The sequence below is a fragment of the Chamaea fasciata genome, unplaced genomic scaffold, assembly GCF_029207755.1.
Source record: "Chamaea fasciata isolate MVZ Bird 193981 ecotype frontalis unplaced genomic scaffold, bChaFas1.0.hap1 SCAF_3, whole genome shotgun sequence".
NCBI classification, from domain to species: Eukaryota; Metazoa; Chordata; class Aves; order Passeriformes; family Sylviidae; genus Chamaea; species Chamaea fasciata.
This window is the reverse complement of record NW_027094088.1, coordinates 73,561,829-73,582,870: the sequence shown is the minus strand read 5'-3', so window position 1 is coordinate 73,582,870 and position 21,042 is coordinate 73,561,829. Positions and strand designations below refer to the sequence as shown.

Genomic DNA, 21,042 nt, shown 5'->3' with positions numbered 1-21,042 from the left:
GGAAGTCATAAACTCACTCAAAATAAATGCTCTCGTTTCCTTTTAAAAGCAGTACTGCACCTTTACATTTTGTACTAGAAAAATACTGGAAGCTGCAATAGATGTAAGAAACATTCTTGACACTTAAAAAGTTAGTTTTTCTACTGCTATCAATGAAGATGGAAGTATTTATGACTTTATATAAGTGGAATGTACACCAAGTGTTTTGAAGTGGTTGCAATGCATTGCAACTGTTTTCTTATATAAGTTCACTTGGACTTCCTACGTAATGTTGTGCAAAGAAAGTGTTTTGACTTGCATGAACAGACATCCATTTGAAAATATATTTTATAATCTAATTTACAAAAAAAATAGATTATTAATCATTTTGAATAATCACTTTACCACTATTTCTGCAATTTGTTTATACACCAAGGAGAGGTACAACAGCTAGAAGAGCTGGTAAAATGACAGCCTAAGACATGGTAAATAGACACAGAAGCAACAATAATCTAAAATAATTTGACTGAAATGGTTCTACCAAAGAATAGTGGCAATTCTTTCACATAGATATATAAATCTTTGTACAAATGCACAAATGTGTACAGGGTACAACAAAACAGAGCCCAGATATTGAAAACTAAGGAGTATCAAATCTTTGTTTAATCAGGGCTGCTGTAAAGCTGTTTTCTGAGGTGTGCTACCACTTTTTAAAAATTGAATTTGTTAATTTTTGTTAACAGAAGAGTTGTATTTAAATGCTTTCTTTGTTCCCATCTAATTTGTTTCCATTTTAACACATCTTAGAGTTTCTACTAAAGAAATTACTCCTTTCTTAGTTTGTTACCAATATGCTTAAATAAGATTTTTATAATGGGTTGAGAACACAGATGCATTAATTTCATGTCCTTTTATGATTCAGTTTGTGTTAGTATAAAAAAAGAAGTGTACAGAGAAGCAAATGGTGAAGTTAAGACATTTCAGCCTTTTAATGAATTTATAAACCACTCTCACCTGCTACCACTTGAAATCCCCAGGCAAGAGCACTTCATTGGTACACACAGAGGGTGCAGACGGGAAAGGGGAGGAAGGTTTGGCAGACTGCATGGATTTCATTTTCTAAACAAAGGCGATTGCAGCGTGTACATTTTGGTCAGCAAAGTTCAGGGTTTGTTTTTCCTTCACCCCTCTTTGTAGCCATCTCTTAGGTGAACAGACTAATGCAAACATGATGTCTGTGCACATATTGTAGACAGGTTAGTGTAATAAATCTCCCCATCACTTTTTGCCACTTTTGGTGTAAATGACACATAAATCCAAAGATAACAAAGCTCTTTCTTATAATCTGTACTAGCTCCTTAGCTGGTGCAGTGGTCTTTGTTGATGCCTCTGTTCTGGGGAAATGTGTAGGGGGTTCTAGTTGTCCATATATGTAAATCAGGTACTTCCCATAGGTGTGGTTAACTTATAGATGAGTGAGGAACTATTTAATTTGAATCCTTTGTAATTGTTTTACAGGCACTGTCTTGTGACTGATCAGCAGAGAGCTGCTCAGGAGCCACAGCTTTTCTCAGGGGTTGGTCTTGCAGCCTGTAGGCAGAGCCAGCGTGGTGGTGGGGACAGACCAGACTACAGCTACAGTAGCTCTTCCTGCAAGAGCTCTGCAAGTTCACAGAATAAGTGATGAGATTGGGAGCCACTATATTGTGCTTAGGGATCAGTGAAAGCAAAGACATTGACACAGAGGCTTATGGAGACCCCAAAAACATAAAGAACAAATGGGGCTGATGCAAAAAGCAGCAGTGCCCTAGTGAGAAGAGAAGGGTGGGATGAAGAGAAAGCCATTTTGAAGCTATACCACATGAAGAGCCAGGCCACTGCACTTCTCAGGGTGGGAGACCACAAAACTATGGTGAAGCTCTGTGAAGAGTACATGCTGTAGGCCTGAAGAGATTTTTGGTTGGTAACATAAGACATTTTAAGGAGAGTCTTAAAATTTCAAGCCCTTCACTTAAATTCTGAAAACATACAGCTTGTGTGCACACATTTGGCAGTTGCAGGAAACTGCCAGTTCCTTGATTCTAAAATCATATTTAACAGTCTAGTACATATAGGATGTATACTCTTGTTTTCCCAGAATGCTCTGAGCTTCTTTTCCAATTCATGACAAAATATTATAACTCTTCAGTATACACATTTATGTCGTTTCTTTAGAGCCAAACTTTACACAAAAAAACCCCTTATGTCTGTGTAAAGGACACTGTGACTTGCATCTAAAATTGTGTATGACATCTTGCATTGTTCATCAGTATTTTCATTTTGAAGGCGTAACTTCACCTATTGCCTTCATTTTTAGAAAATGCTTCCTTCTATCATACTTTCATACCTGCTCCTGACTCAAGGCTTAGAGTTCCTGCCAACACAGCTTTTTATTTCAACTCAGAACATCTCATCCAGGAGCAACAGTGATGGCTATCTTCAATATTTTTACATCTTCAACAGTTACAATATATTTATATCTTCAATAAAGGCATTGGCTCTTTTTCATGGCACTTTCACTCCATACTCTATAAAATACCTGTAAATACAAGTAAATGTTCCCTGGCTGTTAATAAGAAAATAATCCTGTCAGCATCTTTGATGGCATCCTAGGCAGTTATATGTCCACTTGGGAAAATTTCAGCAACAGTTTTCAAACTCCGGTTTAAAAGAAGCAAAGACCACCTCAGGAATTTCCTGAAAATAACATTAAAAGTAAGAAGAAACAGGTTAAGAAGTTAATTCTGTTTCCTAGTTGTGCAGTCTAGGGAAGTACTTCTAGGCTAAAAAGTAGATTAATACAGGTACTTAAATTCAGTAGTTTTACAGAAGTCAGCAAAGGAGGAACTGCAGGTGTCGGCTACTCATTCTGTTTGCTTTAGGGTGGAGGATTCACTCCATGTGTCTTCCTAGCAAGATTGTGTCACACAAGTGACACTTAGTTGCCATTTGCTACAATTGTTGCCTGGAAATAATTCTGAGTTTTGATCAGTTATATACAAAGAGGATAAAGGTGTGTGTAGGTGGATAAATGGTGTGGGAAGATAAGGAGCTCAAAGAGAATGAAGGTATTTTAACCAACTCTCGTCTAAACATTATCTTTCTTCCTTACTGTAGACTTAGATTAAAATGTTGTTAGCTGGAATACAGATGGCTAAAGCTGGCTGCTTGGTTTCTCTGAGTTTTACTGCTTTGGGGTAGATTGAGACAATTTTAATTTGTAGAAGGGAAAACAACCACAGTTTTGGCCAAAACACATAGCTTAATTTTGACCTAAACAGGAGTTTTCCTTTTGAAAAAAAATTCCTGTGCAACCACAGGCTCACTCCACTATCATTATCATTATCAGCTGAATGGCCTAACAATCCTTAGTGCCTGCACAAGAATGTGCAAGTCATGTGGCTGTAAAATACACCTCAGCAGTTTGAGCAAATGCAATTCTAGCAGGTTGTGCTATTTTCTTATGCAAAAGAGGGAATGCAAGTGGGATGAAGCTCTGAAACAGATGTAGAGAACAGGAGAGTCAGGCAGGTAGGTATGATAGCATGGAGTACAGACAGTAATAGGGACAGCAAGTTTTTTCATTAAAAAAAAATTACCATCAATGAAAACAGTAAGCATATATTAACATTTTTTTTCCTCTACCAAAGAGCAAGTCATACAGGATGGAACTGTTACAGAAGTAATTTGTATTTAAGCAACTGCTTATTAAATAAATTAATTACCACATAACTTCAAGTTGTCATCAGGTCTTGACCTTAGAATGTATCTGTAAACTCTCTGGGATGGAAGTGAGGTATTACCAAAGGAAGTAAGACCTCAAAACAGGGCAGTCAAACAGTCTACAGAAACCAGTTCTACCACTAGGACACCTGCTCTCCCCCACTGCTGACAAAAGAAGTCCAGACATGTATCAGAGGGCAAAAGTCATCATTTACTGTCCAACTCACACACACAGTGCAAAAATAATTTATTGTTTATTACTCCTGTGAGAAAAGTATTCAAGAACAGATAAACAAGTTCATGTTTGGAACCAAAAGTAACAGAATTTACTGAATTATGCTTAAACTCTGTACATACACAAGCTTATATGCTGTACATCGTCATAATTGTGAGGTTGAAAAACTACTAAATACAGAAATTATTTGCAATTCTCTTTCCTAGAAGGTAAAATGATAATATCTATTGATGGATTTATGGTGTGTGTGTGTGTATATCTCAGGGGATATACTTATGCACACCAAGTACATATTTATATTGAAACAGGAATACATTGCTATACCAGTGCCAGTTGGAGACAACGGAAAGGGTACTGGGTATCTGAGGATTCACAGTCACTATTTAGAAGCCATGTTTTCCTAATTATTCCCAGCTCTTCTCAGGAAAGTGCACTGAAGCATTACCCAGAGACAGCTGTTACTCCATTCTGGAAGGACTTGCTTTCCAATTACTAAACACAGAAGCAACACTGTTTGACAGGCTCTTGTTTGCAGAAATCTTAACAGCTGACACCCAACCCAGTGATGGGAAGGGTCTAGACTGGATTAAAAGAAGTTGAACACTTTGTACTGTTACTGTACACCAGCAAATCCAGGCACTTAGCGCTATCAGTATCTCTATTCTCAACTGTTCTAGAACTATGGGCGAAAGCTTATCTTTATTATAATCAAAAACAAACTTTCCCTAGACCTCAGTAGGATAGGACATCATCTTACATTCTAAGGGTACTGCATTTTAATGAACCCAGGAATTTTACAAATTTAGCAAAGTGCATACTTTAAGAGAATCATTCAGATATTTATAATAGCTTAACTGAACTTCAGAGTCAAAATATGATAAATTCTCTACAAGATAAAGGCACAATATTTACAGGTACTCTTACCACTGCAGCGTTAAATAAGATAAACTAAATAACACTACCATCTTTGAAATAAAACTGTTAAGAATTATAGTAATAATCTTTCATAAAAAAGTAGATATGCTTGTGCATTTAGTACTCTTGATTCTGGAACCATCTGAACATGGGCATCACTAACATACACCCACTGTCCTCCTGATGCTCCCATGGCTTCTTTTAAACCTGAAATGCAGAAGCAAAAGAAATTTTTTTCTTCTCTTTCACGACATCATAAAGCAAATACAGTGGCTATTTCAAAAAGCAAGAGAAGCTTCTAACCTACAAGTGTAATTCATTACATAGATACAGTCTGCTATTCAGTTTGAAACTTACATGTCAAAGAGCACTGTAAGAGAAACTGGGGGAAGACAATGCCTCGGAGTGGATGCTGCCATGGCTTTTTTCGTATTTTTTTAGAAAGCCTAAAATATTTCCAGTAGAGCTTGCTGAATTCCAACAGTAAGTTATACTAGAACACAACCAGTTCTGACATGGAAAAAAGATCTTATTTTAAAAGCTGACTAATATGAAATTACAAACACGAAAAGATCTAATCTGTTCTAATAATCATTGCAAGACAAGCATAAGACTGAAGGAAACTTTGATTTCATGAATAATGTAAAAAATTGTCTTTCTGGGAAATGAACTTCAAATGCAAAGTGATACTACATAAGATAGAAAGGGTAATGCTTGGTTCTCACTCTCCCCCAAGAAGGGAAACAATAAATATATTTACCTCACTTTGACAGCTTAACATATTATTGCTGCCACAAATTTTTCACTAACAGATCCTGTCCTAGAAACTTATTTCATTCTTGTCCTAGGGTGATTTTATGCTGCTTGTATCTCCAATCGTCTGTTCTGCATATCCATCAAGTATTAATAAGAAAGAACTAGTGTGCTGTTCTCAAAATGCCAACAGAAACCCTACACCAAACCTTGTACCTTCCATGAAAAAGATTCTTGCTGTTCACATTAAACCAGAGTATTCCAGATTTTTAAGTATTAAAAAAAATCCCAATCCTAAAATACGTAAGACACATAAAATGCTCAAATATTCAGAAAATGAAATTTAATTTAATGCAATGGATTTCATTGGTGTACTAAACTATTTTCAGGTACCAAATTATTAAATTTTACCAGGCACAACTATTCATCTGGACTTATTATTTTGAGTAGGAAAGAGAGGAAAATTTTCCCGCAATTATCTGTTTAATAGCTGAATCAGAATTCCATTATTCACTCAGCTCTATATGGGATTAATAGCAGAAGTAGGATATGCATTGTGTGCAACAACAGCAAAAAAGGATAATTAATAGAATCATAGGTTGGTTTGGGTTGGAAGGAACTTCAAGGATCATTTAGTTCTAACACCTCTGCCACGGGCCCAGGCTGCTCAGAGTTCCATCCAGCCTGGCCTAGAGCACATGATGGGGTTGGGGTTTCTACAACTTGTCTAAGAATCACAGATTTTTCTCAGCTAAAAAATTATTTCCTACAAATCCCTGTAGACAGTTACTTTTGATTTACAGTAAAAGAAAGGAAGCTCTGTTTGTACATACCCAGAACAGTTTTAGTGGTAGAAATATGCTCTAGCAATTTCTTGGAGGATGTCCTGACCTTCACATAGGCAGCATAATGACCGCCTCTCATTGAGCCACTGTGCTCCACTATTCCATAAAGGCTGTACAGCACTCTTGCACCATCCATAACGTTCTGCGTTCCCAGAAACACAGAAAACAAAGGGGAATTATTTCATGATGAATTTTACAGGCGTCTTAAGTAGCTATCAGCAGTATGATACCAAAAGAGGCAAACAGACATCCACAGCATTTCCAATAGCAAAATACCTCTATTACAAGCACTCAGTAGTCTTACTAATTTAGGTACCATAGAGGCAGTAATACTTGTCCTTAATGCTGTTATATACACCAACATCACCAGGGCACCACAGCTTAACTAATACCAGCTAACATCTATAATATTCTTGATATGAATGGGATTGCACACAGTTACAGTTCTGATCTCAGGACACTATTTGAAAAATTCACTCTGCAATTTAATTTGAAAACAAGTAAATAATCATCGTTATCATCATCATCAATCCAATTTAACTTGTGGTCAGGACACCAAATGCTGAAGATTTGAAAATAAAAACAATTTAAATAAAGATTAAATAAAAAATATAAAAATACTAAATTAATAAAGATAAATAAAATAATTTTATTTTAATAAAATAAAAATAAAGATTTGAAATAGTACCTTGCAAGATGCAGCACAAAATGGTGCTAAGTCTAAAATCAGTGGGAAATCCACATGCCTGTTTACTTTCCGTAGACTCAAACCAGCCTTCAAAGGAAAAAAAAAAAAAAAAGACTGTAAAGTAAATATTTTTACTAGGCAGCTTTTTAAAGCTAAGGTGTATCACTATACTATTAAAATTAACCAAATCCAAGAGTAAGATTTCAACTGATACAAATGTCATGGGTTTTGTAAAGAGCATATTATTCTATTCCATCTGGGTGGAGCAGAATTGCTTATCTTTGCCCAAATGAGTCAGTGTCACTTATCAGATGGTGGAGTGCTACTTATCTCTCTTCATTGTTTCACTACTTCCATGGGAATGTCTTCCGCTAATGGACCATTAAGAGCTCATCAATGACATTACACATTACACTGCACTATTGTAAGCTGCTCCACACAGGGAGGAGGAGCCAAACCATCTTAACCTAAATAAAAAGGAGCCACAGTCCCACTAGGTATCCAGTTTTTCCACCGGATCCCTGGAGGAAGACTGGACCCATCTCACCATTACTGGACCCTTTTGCTTCAACGGGACCATCTCTACTCCAACAGAACCACATCTGCCACTCCAGGAGGGCTTACTTTGGACTACTTCCAACACCCTGACCAACAGGGTGTCAGGTTGTATTTCTGACTCTGTCAGGGTTTTCTAGGATTTCTTGTTTGTTTATTTGTTTGCTTATTCTTCTGTACTACAACATCTGTATTTTTATATCCCTAGTAAAGAACTGCTATACCTATTCCCAAAATCTTTGCCTGACAGCCTTTTAATTGCAAATTTATGATAATTTGGAAAAGGGGGGGAGGGGCTTACATTTTAAGGGAGACTCCAACCCTCCCTGGCAGATACCTGTCTAAACCGAGACAACAAACCTTCTTCATTATGTTTTCAGTACAGTGTCTGATAGACGTAAGTGTGACAGACACATAAGGAGTTTCCCTGGATCCATCAGGGCAACATACATAAATGCACTCTGAAGGTGTAAGGATAATCACAACAAACATCAGCATGTTTCAAACAGTGCTTCTACCAGGTCTCCATATAAAAAGGAAGTACTGGGATCCACAATGACACCTGAAGAATTGCTGGTACACCAGTGGGGCAGAGGAATATACAAGAGGAGTTTGGCCTCTTACCTGGTGGAATCTTTTCAGGTGGAGAATAAGAACAGCAGGAACTGAAGAAATCAGCAGCTGCTTCCGAGCATTTGTGTAGACACCTTCCATTTTCTTTTCTGTATTTATGAATATCAAAATAATTTGTAAAGTGAAGGCAGTCATATGGAATTTTTAAAGTATTTTCTAAACATCTGACAGAATAGATCTATGCTGTGATGTTTTTGTACTTGTTACGTAAAATACAAGGGAAATTTTGTGGAGTAACAAAAATATTTTCTCATTTTTCTAGTTATTAATAAACATTATCTGCAAAATCTGAGCATTAGTTTAGCCAGTCTTGTGCAAATCAGATCAGAAGTTGGAAGCCTGTCCATTATCTAGGTCAGCTTGCACACTGAGATACCTATATTGTCTGTTACTACAGCACCCAGCTTTCCTGTTTATACATAAAATAAATGGATAATCCCTGGACAAAAACTGGAAGGCACAAGTTTCTTTATCTATGCTAATGTCCTAATCACTAAGAGTTTAATTTTCCATTCTTCAGTTCTTTCTGAATGACTACATACTTCATACGTATTTAAGAGAAAGGTCTGAGGAGGGCTGTCTACTTCAGGAAGCTTCCTAAACCTGCTGGCTTCAGCAAACAGGATTGGGATATGTGGCCTCCAAACCTCCAGTGGTGCAGAAGGCATGGAACACAGGGTGCTTACCAAAAGCAGCACAGTGAAAGCTCCACAACAGAAGAGAACATGCCACTAGCATTTGTTTTTGCTGAAAAAAATGATTTACTGGTTTTACATATGTTCAAAAGAAAATAGTTCATTTGAGATATAATGGAGCGTTTAATGTTTAATTGGGTGAACTCTTACATCTTTCATTTTAGAAGGAAAAAATAAGTAATGAATAGTTGTGAGTTGATTTTCCTTTTCCATGGTGCTCATGGAACCAAGGTGTTATTTATATAGCACTTACAGTCCAATGATGATTAAAAGAAAGATTATAAAATACAAGTAATTTTTCTGAATTTACTCATGCTTAACTTGTATCTCTCCAGATATCTATAAATGCACAGCAAGCAGGCAATTTTTTATTATTATACAAACTCCCTTTATTGTATTTACAAATTACCAGAAGAGATTAATTTTTTTATTCCTCTGAATTTCTATACATAAAAAACCCCAATCCTCCAGACCTTCTAAAATGTTCATTTTTCATTAAGTTGTTTTTCTTATTCAGTGAACTCTAATGGTGTGCTTGGGCTACACAAGCATCAAGGAGAACATTGTCACAAAAAGGTACTTCTCTCTCATCTCCATTCTTACAATTTTTGGAATTTTTTTTTTCTCTCTTCGTTACAACTCTCTTTTTTTTTGCCTCTTTTCCATACATAATTACATTACTTCCCTGAGTATGTAAGCTACTGGGGCTGAATATTACAGCTTTTATTTCAAAGCTTTGAGGATTATAAGGAACAGAAACAGCAGAAAAGACTAGTATCGAGCAATGCACATACTCAGTTTATGGTCATCTTTAAATTCTTCATCTTGGATAGAATAAAGATGCAAAATGAATTCTATGTTACATCTACGATTATGTTCTAATATAAAAACTATTCTTGTTTGTCACCCTGATCTTTTTCAGCTTTCTGATGTTTGCATTTTTGCAGTGGAGTTTCTCAGGGACTTCTAGGTAAACAAAAAGTGATGTTTTGAAAACTGTGCATTCCTCTTTGGAGGAGGGACAACTGATGGACATCTAGGTTGACCAGTGGGGTCGGAGAGGTGTCAACCTCATTGCCCAATCTCTGATCAAACTCCAAAAACTACATAAATCGAAATCAAAAAATAAACGCTCTTTTTTTGCTCAGACACCTGACTGACTGTTGTTCTTTTAGTGTCCATCTAGCAACACTTGTTGCCATCACCTGATGAAGTTTTAAATTGTTCCAAGCAAGTTTTGCTTGGGGAGATATTTTCTATTTAACCACAGTAGGGAGGCCTGTGCTGGAGCAATGGAAGAGCAGCCAGCATACAGGCTTTGGGAGGCAATGCTGGAAATTGTCCAGAGGTGCAAGCACTTTACCTGTGCAGATGGTTTTCTTCTGGTATTTCTGTTTCCTTTCTGTGCAGCTCTCACATAAAAGCTTGTTGTTCCCCATTAAGAGCTCTACAGAGGTGAACTGGTAAAGGCAGGACTGAACAGAACATTCCTTTGAGCTAGTTATGTAGCTTTGGGAAAGTGTCTGGAAAGCATTTTGAGGGTTTTGGGATAGTGAGGATTTGCCTACTGAGAACACGGAATTATTTGATAAACCTAATGCTGGATCTCCACAGCTTGATTTTTTATCTTCGTTTACAGGATCACAGAAGCTGAGCTTGGATATGGCACTGGAAATGGTCTCTTCGTTGCCATCGCTTGGCTTGTGCAGCGTTTTAGGGTTGCAGTGGCTGACGTGCACACCAGACACGCTGCTGGGGGGGCTCAATGTTGTTTGCTTAGAAGCACTTTCGCTTTCTGAGGCTTCACTGTCTGCATCAAAGCTGCTTTCGGAGCGGCTGGCTTCCTTCTCACTGCCCTCCGTCTGGCTTCCGTTGACAGCCACCTCCACACAGGGGTCTTTGGAGTGCAGGATGCCAGAGCTACCTTCCGGCTCAAGCTTTTTGCCTTTTTCCTGCATGATCACAGGACTTCTTTCTTCTTCCTTTGAGGAAGCTTTTCTGGCAAGCCGTCTCTCATGGTTCAACTGATTCTGTAAATTATGGCATTATTAATTCAGTAATAGAGGGGAGAAACAGGAAACAGATTTGTAAGCGAACAAATCTTTCGAAACATGACAAAGGCAAAGCAAATTATTGGGGGGTTATATTGTTTTATATTCTCCATCTCTCATGTTTAAGATAGCTGATTTCCTTCAGATGTTTTCAAACTAACTTAGGATTAGAAACCTACATCCCAGTCAGCTAAGAGCATTATACTTACTGTGAGATGAATACTTCCCACAACTAATTACTTTCACTTTGTGACAGCTGTAGATGGCACATTGGAAGGGGTATTCACTTAATCTAATTTAAGCTTCTAAAAGGTTCTCAAGTTTAAGCTACTCCCCTGGCCTCCCATGAGAGGTCTTAGTTGATGAGCAGCTCCAGAAAAAATTCACCTTGCAAGCATTTGTCATAGAATTAACTAAGGCATCCCTAGGAGGATGTTTGCTGATTTGAATATTGCCTGAAGTTGACTTTTCTTTAATCAAGATTGCAAGAAGAAAAAAAAGATTGCTTCCACAGAAAACTACTCCTATAGATTTAAAAAACCAAACCCACAAAGCTGCCATAATTTTAGGTGATTTGCAAATGTTCATAACTCTTTTCTTGCCTTCTTTTGTTTGGCTACTTTCCAAAAGAAACTAGCAAGTTTCCTTGCCTTATTTTTCCCTTCATTTGAATTGGATCAAAACTCCAGTAGTACCAATGGGAATCCTTCCATTCATCTCAACAGTTTGAGTTTTAGGCCTTTTCTTCTATAATAATCAGTTTCTGCACTACTTCTTTCCATCCTTTCCTTTGTTTCTTCCTCACGTCCTTTTTCTACTTCTGTCTCATTCTCTCCTCCTGTCATTCTTTTATATTTTGTATTTTATATGTCATATTTTATATTTTCTATTTTATACATTGTATTTTTTCTTCACATGTGTTTAATGTGTTAGGACCTGATTCAGGAGAGTTTTTATGGTACAGAGTACAGACCCTAACAATAGCCCCAAAAGCAACATGAATTGAAAGTAGCCTGCAGACTTTTTTTTCCTTATAAATGAAACCCTGTAACTGAAAGCTAAATGGTTACCAATGACTGCCATTTCTCACACTTTTAATGATGACCGAAGTATTTTAAAACAAGTCTATATCAGCTATATGTACACTAAAAAATCCCACTGACATGTGTCAAAATTCCCTAGAAGTTCTCAGTCACCCTAGAAACTTGAGTGAACTCAGGATGACTGGTTAGTGTGAGTAATTAAGTTCTTACCTTATCTTTTGTTAAAGTGTGTTTCTTGACAATTTTGGGTTGATTATTCAGTGTACCGATAGAAGAACAATTATACTGACCAAGATCTGCCTCCTGTACACTTTTACTTTTACCTGTTCTTCCCAAGGGCACAGGTTTTGCAACCTAAGAAATTAGACAGGAAATTAGGAAAGGCAACACGTCAATTTTGTATTCCTTTGCAACCTACAGAAAAGATGAATGTAGGTGGATCTTTTCCTTTATTTTAGAAAACAGAGACCTACATAAAACCAATTAAATGGCCCCCTGAATTGTGATATAAGGCTACCTTCTCATTTTTTTAAATCATAAAACTGGTCCTATGACTGTCAATTGTCTCTGAAGGTTCAACTGAAAGCCACAAGGAACAGGAATGATACAAAATTTCTGTATGCAATACAATACAAAATAATTTATTCTATAGTATAAGCACATCAGAGCAGTACGAGACGTGACTTTATCAAAAGGGACACAGGTCTCCCTAAGTGAGTCCTTTGTGCAGCCTGTGACAACTGAGCTGCCACAGCCCCATCACGTAACTGGCAGCAGCACACGTCACCTGTAAAGTGCTGGCTATAAAGTAATGCCCCTCCTCAAGTGAGTGCAGCGACTGCTAAACACTCACAGAAATCGCTCTCACACAGAAGCCACCAAGATCCCTTGTTACACAGGGGAGCCAGGATGCACAAGGGCCCAGATACTCAAAATGCTCTCAAAGCCTCAACTCCCACAGGCATCTGCACTCAGTGCACCAATGAAGACAAAGAATTTGTTATGAAAAAAACTGTTGTTTGGAGAAAAATACATTTCATACAGAAATAAATATGACATTAATTACTCTCCCTTAAATGTAGATGAATATATGCAGGATGGAGGAAGAACCACTCCCAACCCACCCCCACTATTCTAAAATGAAAAGCCCAAGTCCTGCAGAAACAGCTTATGGCTTCAAAGGAACACAGTTCCTCTGCAGCTAATGGAGGGAATCCAAGAAATGCTGAGGATACCAGAATAAATTAATTCAAATATCCATTTTTAAAGTGTCTTATCCTGTACGTAAAAACAGCCCAAGGGACTCAGGTTCTCTAGATGCAAACCAATAGGTTAGAAACTGACTCTCTGGACCTCCAAAAAAAAAAAAAAGGCTTATAATCATTCTATTTATATAAGTACATCCTATTAAATTAAGCTTATCTCAGACCTATATATTCTGTGGGTTACTATTGCTATTTGCAAAGTTTGGACTAATTTAAAGATATATGCACTTATGACATTGCATGCCTATATATAAGGAAAATAATATCATGAATGGATGGATAACAGTACATGTATTTATGGACAAGTTTACATTTTTAGGCTTGAAATCAAAACTATGTGTATATAGATAAATATCTTCATAAGGCTATTAAAAACAATCCACTGGAAGCAATAGTTACTTATTACATATTCTGTTTCTTACCCTCTCTTCTATTATAGGAAGTGAAAGATCAATGAAAGGTTCTTTTACTGTTGAAATCTTGAAGAAAAAGAGAAAATGCACTTAAACACAAAGAACAGTATATGGGTTTAGTACATAGCTCCCTTTATTTAATCAATTTATTATCAAAAACTATACAAGCTAATTACTTACAAGATGTATGAAACTACAATGAAGAACTTTCCACTAACTTTTAAAAAAATGTATTAAGTTATCTCTAATTGTCTTTCTAACACCACACAAAACTTCAGCCTGTAGAGGTAACAGGCAAGGTCATTCATCTGGCATGAACTGACTTGAAGACATGTGGTGCTCACTTTCTCTGAGCTCCAGATGGATTTTCAAGTCATGTGGGCCTCTGTGGTACCTTTTGCAGAAAGGTACCTTTTAGAATTTCCTGATTCTGGACACTTCTGCACAGGTGTTTGAGCTGTTATGCAGCAAGGACTGGTTAATGACAGTTAAGTGGCAGGTTCTAACCTCACACTCTCAGTTAAGATTAAGTCAGTCTTACTGGTTACAGTCAAAAGCTTTGTTAGATTTTTTGACACCATATATGAATTGGTAAAATAAATCCAATTACAGGGGAAAAGGGACTTGGTAAAAAAAACAACCTCTTTTTTTGTACTGAGGTTTCATTTTGCCATGTATAAGCTGGAAATATCTTGCAAAGCATACCTAAAGACAATCTCTTTTAGCGCTTTCCATCTGCCTTTATCACTAAGTTCCTTAGGCTCTCTCCCTTGCTCTTCTCGAATTCCTTCCAAAACAGACCTATCTTACCTCTGAAAAGACTGTGAAAAACAAAACCTTAAAAAAAAAAAAAAAAAAAAAAAAAAAAAAAAGTAAAAATCGTGTTGGGTATTTAAGTCACAGTCATGCCATCAATTACTGTCACCATGTCCCCTCTCTTGTATTTGTGACCCCATCTTCCACCTGGGACATTTGGTATGGACTGCAAGCTTATTTTTACCTGTTGTGCAAGGGACCCAGGAATGTTTAGGTTCCAGGAAAGCAATAAATGAGATCAAAAGCAGGCACCTCTGGTGACTGACTGCCTGGTGAGCAATGTTCAAACAGGGATTCCTCTAAAGTGTTGGTTTGCATGAAAACACATGTATCAAAAATATCTTGCCAGTGGAGGCAAAGGAAAATGAATGCTAAACTCTTCCTCAAAGGGCTACAGCTAGCACATTCCCTAGTCCTGTGCAGGCAGAATATAAGAATCCAGCAAAAATAGATGAGACATGCAAAATACATACAACCTCAATTTTTTGTATGGTCAAAGTTCTTCATTGGTACTAGTAGCACATTGAAGAGTAATCTGCACATCACACACAGGGAAGTTTACCTGGCACTGCAGGACTGTGCTTAATTTTTCAGACTGATTAATTTACTTAATCTCTATAATATGAAATAGAATGTTTTAAACCAAACACAAATGTAACATTCAATTAGAAAAGTCATGCAATAAAGATTTTTCTCTGTCAAACTTAAAAGAAAATTATAAGGATCATGGAAAGCATTTATGATGGAATGTCAGTAATATTAATTATGAAAGGAATATACTGTTCATTAGGGTTATTATGTTAATTATAAAAAATACTTCAAAGAAAAAGAAGTAATTTTAGCATTTTCCCACTCATTCTAATTCAAAGTAATTTCCAATTTTCAGGTGTATCCCAGAGGAGCAGGCAGGAGGATTTATGTTTTAAAATAGGTGTTTCAAAAATATCAAATAACACGGGCACGTAGCACATATGATTATAGAATTTGGAACCTCCAGCCTTAAGTCAGACATAATTCAAGTACTTGAATCCTTTTTGAAATCAAAGGATCCCTCTTCTTAGGTTTGGGAGGATAATGCTTTAAAGAAGGAATAAATCATTTCAAATGAGAAACTTTCAATAAAGTCTTGTTTTTACAAACAAACAAACAAACAAGTATAAAATTGGCAACACAATTTTATACTTTCAAGACAATGTAATCAAACCAGTATGTGATCTATTCCACATCAAACCAAATTCCAGAATACCTACATTTTCACATTCCTCACACATGACAGTGCTAGTCAATTCACCAACAAAGATCCTATCTATGAAGTTCATCTTCACACCCTCTCTTCCATATGCTGAAAAAACATTGCCTTTTTTAAATGTGAAAAATAACACATCCAATGCCACACTATAAGTACAACAAAATTCTTTTCCAGATATGTTATGAAAGCACAATTTTAAACATATTCAAAATGTTTTGAACACAATACAGTAACTAATACATCATATACTGTGTTATCTCAACATTTAAAAATATTTTAGTGAGGAAGTTCCCGTTTATCCTTCCCCATCTTCTGTAACAAATAATATTGTATCTCTTAAGAAGCAGCTTTTTAAAACTCAGTTTTCTTCTGAATACGTAATACTGCCTTGCCTCGATAGAGACACCAGGGTAAACAGAGATATTATCACCCTTTGAAAATGGTTTTTGCAACTATAAAGCTCTAAAACATGTAACAAAATTCTTTTCTAATACATCTTTATGCCTTAGCTTTTGGAGATTTGGGAAGGATGACTTACAAAACATCTTAATCATTAGGACTTTAATTAAAACAAATTCCCCCAAAAACAAATTAACTGAATAAATAAACACATGCAAAAAAAAAAAAAAAAAAGAATAAAACTTCTTCTTTTGAATAAAAATGCCTTCTTTAGGAGCAGCTGTCTATCTTGACTTTGTATTTAGAGTGCTCAGAGTATCAGCCAACTGACAGAAATCAATTTTATTTATGGAGAGTGCCCTCTCTGAGTATAAAGTAATTATGACTATGTAACAAATATAAAGCAGGCTATTTTAGAAAACAACATTAAATTCTACCTATTATTAAGAGACGGATTAACACTGGGGAGCCTTTCTCCTGGATACAAAGATGCAAGTCAGCACACACTAAGCTCTCTACACTTTAGGTACACACTAGGCGGCACTAGAGTAACACAGAATAAAGTCTGGCCATTACGGCACTTCAGATCTCCTGTTGACAATAGGCAGTTCTGAACAAAGTGTTATTCAAAGACTAGTGCAGTTTTAGAAGTTCTCAATAAAGAGTTGCATACCTTTGACTTTTCTTCTAGTTTCTTCATCTGCTGTCTTAGTCGTTGGGTTATTGAATGCTTTTAAGATACCAGTTTGTATACGCTAGAAGTAAAAAAAAAAAAAAAAAAAAAAAAAAAAAGTATTTTAAGTGTAAACATTCTATAAACCATTCATATATTATTAGACTTCATCTTGTCTTATTTCCATAAAATAAATGTAATTTATTATTGTAAAACTATTGTTATTCACTAATAATCTCAAAACTACGTGAGCTTAACTTTAGTAGATATTCATCCAGCAATTTCCTTCCCTCAAAAGGGAACCATCATAGGGCACTTCACAGGTTACCAAGAAACTATGAGATTTTCAGTGAACTAATGCTACCCATTCCTCCAACTGCAAATGGACTTATACTGATTGACTAGGATACTAAATACTTGGAAGGCAGCTAAGAGTCTTTCAGTAGCCAGAACTTCAGTGACTGCATTTGGGCAGTATTTTTAACACTTCTGTTTATTTTCTAACACTGACAGTTCCAGAGGTATGTTAGAAAACCTTAGAAGAGAAAAAAAACTTCTTATGAATCCATGTAAATGTTATCAATGTTTACTCAAAAAATTCTAAGAACAACAGTTTTGAAAGAAGGATCAGAAAGAAGCAAATTCAGTAATGAGTTGTAGCTGCCCCTCCAGACAGGGGGTGCTTCTTCCTGCTATTTCTCAACTGCCTGGAGGTGAAAACACGTTGTATTCCTGGCAGCAGATTTGCATGGGCTGGTAGAAAAGCCCAACCTCTGACATGCTGCAGAGAGAGAAGCAGAAGGATGAATCAGGTCCCCTGACTCTAGCTAGCATGCATGACCTGTGCTTTCCCTTTTCCTGGCAAATGTCCTGTCTCTCTGATCCACAAACTCTAGTAACATGTATGAGTCTCCCTTGTCAGTGTGCAAAACACGTTTATAATTAAATACTGAAGTCACACTTAGAGTAAAGTACCATTCTAAGAGACAAATGGTGATACCAAACCTTCTGCAAGCAACTCAAACCCGCTGTCCTAACAGGAAAAAAATTAATAAACGGCTCTAGTTTCCAGGCACCAAAGCACACTTCCAAGCCACATATCAGTGTTAGTGTGAGGATGACAGACAGTGTCAGAGGTTTGGTTTCCAGTTCAGACACCCATCAGAACAAGTCATACTCCGACCTTATGAGTATGTGACCTGGCTTGTGAATTAACTCCCGCTGCCCCGAGCTCAGCTTTGTTCATCTTAAAGCCAACAATATACTAAAAGGATTAATCAATAGGTAATTCATGAAGTTGAGCACCATAAATGGGTTTAGGGCCATAAGCAACCCTTTTGTTGGGATTAGCGCGATGAACCATTTATTTAGGTCAAAGAAAGACATAGTCTTTGAATGGGCAGGGTGCTGTGGACAATGGCAGCAGACATTAATCAATTAGCAGCAGGGTTCAGCCACTTCAGGCCCCGGTGTGAAACCATCTCCAGCCCACATTGCAGGAGACAGCAGACGCTATGTCATCTTTATTGTTGTATGGCCACGCTTTTAGCTTAAAAGTCCACTTGTGTACACTTAGTAACTTTTTTCCTCAGGAATATGGAAAGATTCAGCACCAGTGTCAGATACAAACACAGAACCACACAGAAGAGGCAAAAGTATAACAGGATTTTTGGTTAGCTCCTATAACTAGAGCTATTTTACATATCATATGTATTTCTCATCAAAACAAAGGGTTTAAAAACAACTAATCCTGACAAGGATAGGGAAGCAGGGATGGCCAGGCTCCTGCCTGTGGCCAGCTGGTTGTCTGCCATCTACAGACCTGAAACATGGGATAATTTTTAAAAAATGTAACAGAGAGAGAGCTTTTACTAGTACTGTCAGTGGCAGAGCACCCCGAGGTGATAAAGATGTGTTCGCAGTCATGCACCATTAGGGCAGCAGTGGGATGTAATTGCAGGGCAGGGTGGCATCCACGTCTCTCTGCCTGGTGATGAAGTGCCAGAAATACTGCCCAAAAATAACCATAAATTCTTACCATCTTCCATCACTCTTTTGAGATAGGTATTGTAGCTGTCACTGCTCTCTAATAATGAATTATTCAAAAGGCAAATGCTAATGCTATTGCAATGATGGCATATCCACTGGTGAAGCTGACAGGAGACTGACTTGACGGGAAAGCACAAGCACCTCCCGGAGAAGCAGCTTAGCTGTTGTAGTAATCCTGCCTTCTGTGACTCCTCCTTTGTCAAAAAAACATAGTTTTCACCTTTCACTACATGAAAATCAAAAAACAAAATAATAAAGCTTCCCTCTGCTGCAAAAATGTAACAACTGTTTTCTAACTGAAGTCAGCTGCTTCTGTTGTGTGCCCTGTTCAAGACATCATTTTCTAAGTGTGGGCGTCAAGGTTTAACTGTTTCTTCTTGCAGTTCAGTTCTGTTTATAATCAAGAATGTTGACAAGACCAATAAATATTAGTATTCTGGCAGGATGGATTTGTTCAGCTCTACTGTAGTGCCAGGAACCAGGCTCAGACACAGTTTTACATCTTATCTGGGAGATAATTCAGCTCAGGATCACGACAATCATCAGGTTACTAAATGAAAGGGAAGAGGAAGTACTCTGGTCAGTACAAGATTTAAGACCTTCCTTCAGAGGAGGCCTAGAAAAGGCAATTTACCACAAAGTATCATCTGAAAAGAATGACTCTTCAAGAGGTCCAAGACTAAGTCAGATTAAATTTGATATGGTCAAAATAGCAACCAAACACTCCCTTTCTTGCATGAAAAATGCAGGAAGCACAAATAATGAAGGAATGAAACAAAAAAACCTCACACAGGGACATTTTCAATGTAACAAACTCTTTTTATGCTTCGCATACTTGGATGTAGATTTTAAGCAATGAAAAGCAGCACCTTATTGATTAAATAAGGAGTTCTTCACACTTTCAAGAAACTTTCAAGGCACTTTGCAAGATTTCCCCCCTCCACCAGTCTTTAGAGAAAATTTTCAGGTAAAATTAAGGGCAGGCCCATAGGTAAGAACTGCTGATTTTTGTTCCAAAGCTTTAAAAAATCACTTTGTCAGTTAATGCAGAGGTTCTACCTTTTCTTCCTTGATGTTTCAGATGTCCTTTTTTTCCTACTTTTCCTTTTTTTAAAGGCAAACAACTTGGATTCCCAAAGTTATCATGTTCTACTTACCATATTCCTACTACTAACTGAAACTTTGATTCCAATCAACTATTTTAACAAATCAACATGAACATAATTAAATATCTTTAAAAAAATATTCATGAAAATAGACACTCCTACTTCATAAAGTACATCTTTAAAACATTGGGAACATGAAGAACATAAAAGCAATGACTCTTAGTAGTTCACTTTTAAAAGACACACAAAGACATTACTTTTGTCTCCTCAATCCTGATAGCATCCAACAGATAGTGCAGAAGCTCCTGGCTGTCTTGCTGCTGGAACCCCTTAAATCGAGGAGCCCTATGAAAGATACAGCAAAGAATTTAAAATTATCTTGGGAGATTCTTAACAAGACAACGTCAACATCAGACACTTGTTGGATGCTGAAGTACAAATAGGTACAATCCCTGCAGAATCTCATGGGGCTTTTAGGAAACTCCTGGTTCAGCAGACAATTTAGCCAACAAGGCTTCACTTTAACCTGGGTTGCAGTTTGAGAGTATGGCTTGACTAAAAGACAGATCTGCCAGTAGAGTTTAACTCTTTTTGCAACTCATCCATGCACCACCAGACATTCCCAATGTGATGGAAGAGAGAGAAACAAGACTTTCCAAGTGCTTAACCTCTTTTGTTATCTCACACTTTTCTCCATGGAGGAGAAATTTCAAACGTGCATGAACAGTCCTTTTAGGTCACCAGCAGCAATCACATCACTCCCAGAAGCCAGAAGAGGAAAAACATCCATGTCTGACTCTGCTCCCATTTACAGTGGTGATCTTTCAGGCAACGGCACAGGGATAACGCTGCATCAGTTCTGGGACAGCCATTCAGTAGCATCAATCACTGCTATTCAAGAACTGCTGAATTTTTTTT

The 21,042-nt window shown here is 37.1% G+C and overlaps 1 protein-coding gene across 5 annotated transcripts in view; it reads right to left on the bottom strand.

The window, feature by feature from the left end:
* Nucleotides 1-3,931: 3,931 nt before the first annotated feature.
* USP45 (ubiquitin specific peptidase 45) overlaps nucleotides 3,932-21,042 on the bottom strand; it is a 50,714-nt gene continuing 33,603 nt past the window's right edge. For 3 of the 5 annotated variants that reach the window (XM_066179504.1, XM_066179503.1, XM_066179505.1), the window contains exons 9-18: nucleotides 20,382-20,469; nucleotides 16,970-17,051; nucleotides 15,899-15,990; nucleotides 13,842-13,898; nucleotides 12,365-12,508; nucleotides 10,424-11,090; nucleotides 8,357-8,454; nucleotides 7,178-7,264; nucleotides 6,478-6,631; nucleotides 3,932-5,098 (exon numbers count right to left, since the gene is read on the bottom strand). In XM_066179504.1, the coding sequence (XP_066035601.1) occupies nucleotides 4,965-5,098; nucleotides 6,478-6,631; nucleotides 7,178-7,264; nucleotides 8,357-8,454; nucleotides 10,424-11,090; nucleotides 12,365-12,508; nucleotides 13,842-13,898; nucleotides 15,899-15,990; nucleotides 16,970-17,051; nucleotides 20,382-20,469 (1,603 nt within the window). In that variant the 3' untranslated portion in view covers nucleotides 3,932-4,964. Of the gene's footprint in view, nucleotides 5,099-6,477; nucleotides 6,632-7,177; nucleotides 7,265-8,356; nucleotides 8,455-10,423; nucleotides 11,091-12,364; nucleotides 12,509-13,841; nucleotides 13,899-15,898; nucleotides 15,991-16,969; nucleotides 17,052-20,381; nucleotides 20,470-21,042 lie in introns of those variants that run through there. The other 2 variants (XM_066179506.1, XM_066179507.1) reach the window with 2 other exon arrangements.